Source organism: Gymnogyps californianus, chromosome 8 (genome assembly GCF_018139145.2).
Source record: "Gymnogyps californianus isolate 813 chromosome 8, ASM1813914v2, whole genome shotgun sequence".
NCBI lineage: Eukaryota > Metazoa > Chordata > Aves > Accipitriformes > Cathartidae > Gymnogyps > Gymnogyps californianus.
The window spans coordinates 36,918,690-36,924,689 of record NC_059478.1 but is presented as its reverse complement, the minus strand read 5'-3'; the positions used below and the strand labels follow the sequence as shown (position 1 = coordinate 36,924,689).

The 6,000-nt window shown below is 37.7% G+C and overlaps 1 protein-coding gene across 1 annotated transcript in view; it reads left to right on the top strand.

Annotated features, from left to right (window-relative positions):
* The first annotated feature begins 1,087 nt into the window (after positions 1–1,087).
* Positions 1,088–6,000, top strand: part of SLC44A5 (solute carrier family 44 member 5) — a 52,639-nt gene continuing 47,726 nt past the window's right edge. Inside the window, exons 1-2 of the mRNA XM_050900836.1 lie at positions 1,088–1,124; positions 4,976–5,024. Of these exons, the coding sequence (XP_050756793.1) occupies positions 1,088–1,124; positions 4,976–5,024 (86 nt within the window). The remainder of the gene's footprint in view (positions 1,125–4,975; positions 5,025–6,000) is intronic.

Genomic DNA, 6,000 nt, shown 5'->3' with positions numbered 1-6,000 from the left:
TGGTCAGTTGGGGTCAGCTGTCCCAGCTGTGTCCCCTCCCAGCTCCTTGTGCACCCTGAACCTACACACTGGTGGGGTGGAGTGAGAAGCAGAAAAGGCCTTGACTCTGTGTAGGCACTGCTCAGCAGTAACTAAAACATCTCTGTATTATCAACACTGTTTTCAGTGCAAATCCAAAACATAGCCCATACTAGCTACTATAAAGAAAATTAACTCTATCCCAGCACCCCTCAGCTGGGGTGCGTGCCCAGCCCCGCTTTGCTTTCAGCTTCACATACTAACTATAATGCCTTGTACTTCCTTTCACGATATAGGCATTACAGTATCTAAAGTAACAATGCTAAGACTTTCTAGTGCTAACTCTTCTGTTCTGCACTTTTGTGCTATGCAGAAATATGAAATGTACATTTTATTAAGAAAATAATTTAGTAAATTATGACTACTTGTACAGATAAATGTTCCACTTGACAAGAATGAAAATTTGATATACAGCAGACAGTTTACAATTTAGACTTAAATGTGTCAGAGTAAATCTTGGTTTTCCTACTTGCATGACTTGTACTTTGGGAGAGCTAGTCATGGGTATAGAGGAAGAAAGATTTGGCCAACTGTGACATTTAAAGACTATTTTCTCTCACAGTAGCACAGGCTGCAAAAGCACAATAATTACTGACAGTGTGATACCTTATTCTCAGTTACCAAATCATCAGTAACTTTTTCGGTTTTATTGACTTCCACAAGATTATTTTACAAATGGTATTCAGGTGCAGATATTTCCCTTTCTGCTTATACATTGTCGGTTAATACAAGCTGATAAGAGTCATTCCTCTTCATTCATACTATCAGACTGGCTTGGAGTAGGTGGGCAAGGCACTGAGTGATAACATTCTATTCACAGAAAGGCCTGCCTACTTTGTGAATTTCCATTCTGATTGGAGAAGTCTGTGACACTCAGCTTTATTTTAAAATCTATTTAAATAGTATTTTTGTGTATCTGTGCTTGCTGGGGAAAGTGTGCTAGCAACACAGGAGTCCACAGTTAATATCTCACACAGACAGCTTGCTAAAGTGATCCAGGTACAGTAACATGGATAGAGATGAAGAGAACTACTATGGAAAACATGGTAATTTACCTGCTTTCTTATGACAATTCATAAGCACCTGATCTAAATCTCATTTATTTCAACTGTGTTATTTCAATTGACTTTAATGGGTTTGGATCCAGCTTCACACTGTTTTCTATAACTTCTTCAATTATTAGCAATATCCTAATGTTTTTCCAGCATGACATTTGCAAGTTTATTTAAATTGCAGATTGAAGGTAAACTTTATATATATATATTGTTGATTTTTATTGTAGATAAGTAATTTAGATTTGCTTTTTAAAATTATTACAGTGATAAAGTGCAACAATTAGATTTATATGCTGTTTGGAGTCAGAATTAGTAAATGAAATATCTTGTGAAATATTTCTTGTAATGATACTATAATTCAACGTACAAAAGTTTCCTCTTATAAAGCAGCCTGTGAAATAGATCCGTCTCATCTGCAAAGAGTGAATATCATCTCAGTTTTTAATCTTAGCAAAAAAAATGACAGTCGTTATCCCACACCACTGCTTTCTTCCTTTAGCTTCTCTCTCTGAGAGAGGAAGCTGAGAACAACTGATCGCTGTCATTTTTATATGGTATTTGAAGACTGTTGTTTTGTGCTCCTTCCCTTAATCACAGTCATTGAAGTTTGCATTCATTTACTGCTTTTTGTAAACCTCTTAGTGTCTTCTTTTTAATCAGTCCTTCTACTCTCTCCAATTTCTCTGTATCTTCTGAAATGCTAGTGCCGTGATCTAGAAGTAGTTTTTGAGCTGAGGCCTTACATGTCCCAAGCACAAGGATCAGTGACTTCACCAGTCATGCTCACACTTCTTGAATGACTTGTGCTTTTTTTTGCAAAGACATCGCTTTACTGACTCATTCTCTGTTTGTAGTCTGCCATAATCCTTTAGGGTTCTTCTCATGAGTGTTGTTGAAAGCAATTATTCTGTATGGATTTGTGAATGGCGTTTGTCCTTATAACTTTCGTCAGTTTATGAAAATCCCTTTGAATTGTTAAATTGTTTATCAAAATCCCTTTGATTCTGTCTCCGGAAGTATTTTAACACCTGTTACCTGCACAGTTTCAAAGTGTTCATTCTACTTCATTGTTCAAATTGTTAAGGAAAATATTGAATAGCTTTGGAGAACAAGTTCCTCCAGTAGTGGGATTGAGCTAACTACTAACATTCGACAGTGAGAACTTGGGGTCTTAATGGATGATTCGGTGAAAGTGTTTGCCCCCAAAAGCAAGTAGACTGTAAGAAAGAATTATTATGCATAGACTGAGATCAAATAGAAGAAGTCATTAAATGATTGTATAAATCACAGCCAATATTTGTGGTGAATATCCTGTGCAGTTCTGGCCCTTCCTTTTCCAGTGATATATAGTAGCACTGAAAAAGGTAGAGAAAAGGAGTGTAAGCATGACCAAAAGTATGGAATGGCTTATGTACGAGAAACAATTGAACAGACTAGGACTCTTGAAGATAGACAAGTAAAGAGGAATATGATAACCTGTAAAATTATTAGTAGCATGCCATGCTGCCATACAGGTGTGAGCTGACTGATGGCAAGCTTAAAACAGACAAAAGGAGGTAGTACTTCAATATTTCATTAACCTCTAGTACTCTGTGATGTAGGGCATTGCAGATTGTTCAAATGTTTGCAAGTTAAATAGAGATTTATGAAATGAATGAGAAAGAAATTTACCTACAACTATTAAATACAAAGTCACTACCTTTGGTTCAGAAAAGTGCAGTTGCAAATCTCTGTAATGTCAATTTTAGGGAAATACCACTATGTTTGCCTTGATTTTGCATTTCTCCTCAGGTATTCACTATGGCCCCTTGTTAGATACAGGGTATGGGTTCAATGGATCTTGTGATCTGGTGTGGCTGTTCTTACATGCTAAACTTGGGTCCTGTATGAGCAATGAACAAAGATTCACTTCAGTATGCCTTATGGCCAGAACTTGTCAATAGGGAGTAATGTTACAGACTCTGAATTGTTCTGGAGATAAATTACTTTGTAGAAATACTTATTTTGGAGAACCTGCTGTACAAAAAGGTTCTTCAAAATACAGGTTTTGGCCCAGCATTAGGTATTGTGTATGGTACACTTGCTTTCTGGACCATGGTGGGTTCCTGTAGTACCTGTGTAAGAGCATAATTTACATCTTCCACTCCCCAGCATTGCTGTCACACATCACTCCTCCAAAGTTTTAGCTTTCCCAGTCTCTTCCATGTGAAAATATATTTGTTTTAGGAGCTTGGTAAGGTGGACCTGAACACCTCAGATGAAGGGCAAATAGAATTTTATTATCTGCTGTGTTTATTGTACTAGTCTGTGTGTGCTTTGATAAGGTTTTTCTGATATAAACCAGGAACAAAGTCTGGCATTTAGTTAATAAGTAAATTCTGCTTTTGAGAAGTTACTGAATTCTTCTCTAATTGAAGAAAATAAGTATTTTTTCTGTGGGTGGGGGAAAGCTTAGGCTGGTAACACCCTTTAATACCAGTTATATTCAGAAGAGGAGATCCTTAAGAAGGCAGTGAGAAAGCACTCTGAAACAGTAATTTTATTGTAGCATTGACATTTGAATGAAGTAATTTTTCATTGCACAAAGTTTGATGCAGTAAATCTCCATAATTACTGAACTTAAAAAAAATCCCATATAGCTGAACAGCCAGCTTCAAAAAGAAAAATCCAAATCCTGGTCTGTTGAATGAAGGACTGCTTTCTCTTCATATAGTAGCTTGAAACTTGAAAATTTAAATTCTACCATAAATTTTTGTTACTCTTTCCCAAGTGAAACCATACTGTAATTCATCTTATTCAAGTCGACATTTGAAGCACAGATTGGTGGGTTAGTATTTGGCAGTTTCTTAATATAGTTTGCTTATCTGTAGAGTGAATCAATTGGAACTATGCTAACCAGGATAGCCATGTGAAAAAAAATGTATCACATTTGACTCCTTCCGTCTGTAAACTCTGGCCAGATGTTACTGCCTGTTTCTAGGAGGGACCTGACTTGACCTTCTAGTTGTTCTGAGATTCATATAAAGAAACAACCATATTCAGGGATGTATGCATAACCAACTTTAACTTTAAAACCTGCTCTGCTGCCTACACTGGGATACGTGGTGGGTGCATCCACTTGAGCGTTAGAGAAGATATTTGAAACACGTGCTCTGCTGCCTGATTTGCAGCGCTGTACCTCATCTCTAGCTTTGGAGAAGCTAGTGCAGTTACACTACCTGTGCAGGGTAGTGTAGAGCAAGGTCAGCACTGAATTTCTGCAATCTCCAGCCATGCTTTGTCATCTGATAAGCCCAATGCAAAAAGGGCAAACCTGCAACTCTGTCTATAAAGTCCTTTAACCAAAGCAGTGGGAAGTAAGAATAACTCTGCAAGACTGTAAGTATAACATTAAGTACAGACATGACTCCAAACTGTTCTTTTAGAGAAAAATCAGAAAGGCTTAGCCTATAGCTCCAGAGAGGTAGATTCACTCACTTGCTGCCAAACACACTTAGGATGTGACTGTGAGATACAATCCTTGTCTCTCTAATATCAGCAACTTTCTACTGTGAACACTGTGCATAGGTGTAGTGATAGGATGTACATTAAAGGTAATTTATCATGTGGTAAATGTGAGGCCCTCAAAGTTTTTAAGCTGGAAGGAAAAAGCTTTGATCTCATCGACAAAAACTAGGCAATTGTATTGGTGAATTACTGATATTGCCTGCATTAAATGATTTTAACAGAACTGATTAAATAGGAATATATAGATGTTCTTCAAAGACTGCTGTTAACATCCCCCTCTCTAGATTTTATTTTAAATAAGGACATATTTTTATACTGTTTTATTTTAAATGCAGGTGAACCAAGGAAATTTGACCCAAAGTTCAGAGGACCTATTCATAACAGGTAAATATCTTAACTCATTCTATTTAATTCTTTCGGTTTTGCAGTGAACAGGGGATAAAAAAATTTGTTAACTAAACTTGTGAATTTGATTCTGCAATTCTTTTAAATCCAGAAAACAATCCTTACCACCCTTGAGGATGTATGATTACTGGGGAATATTTAACTGTATGCTCTTCAGTTCTTTCAATTTGAATGCCAATTCTGTATGCCTCATATTGTCTAGTATCTGCTGTCTTACCTTGTACTTGCTGATACAAGTAGGACCATTTGAGGTGTTGCTGTGTTCTGGGGTGCCACAGCCATGTGATGCAGTCTGTCTTGTTTCCATACAGCACAGGACTGGAACCCTGGCACACTCCATCCTTCAGTTTGCAGCTGGTTTTCCTGCTCCCATAGTCACCTCATCAAGGGACTTAGTTCTCTCCAGAGTGTGGCCTGGGTGTGCACCATTACATTTATACTGTGGCTGTCCAGCAGGATAAATCCCTGGCAGAAAATCAGTAGTGCTTGAACAGTGATGGCAGTAAAGTACTGTCAGTGATGTGGCTGGCTGCTGGAGAGACTCAGCCCTGAAACCCTTACTTGAGTGAACAGTTTTTATATGCGTGAAAAGTGTCTCTGAAGTGAGTGAGACTTCCTATGGCACTGTGGACTGCAGAGTTGAATCCCAAAATATTGCAATTTAATGGTATTTTTGAGCAGTCTGTTACTGTGCTTTTCCCTCATGTGCATGGGGAGTGGTGAAACTCTGGTGATGGTATGCTAGGAAGACTTCTCTTGTTTTTGCTGTTACTGCATGATACAGTTAGTAAAAACTGGTTTTGCACTGTGGCTTGCTGTTACATCTGTGTAGTTGCTGTAACAGCTTCTGCAGTTCCAGGTATATATATGTGCTATTCTAATTGTACATTCCACACCAGCTTCTTAAAAACACAACCAAATGAATACAATGCAACACTACTATACCACATATGTT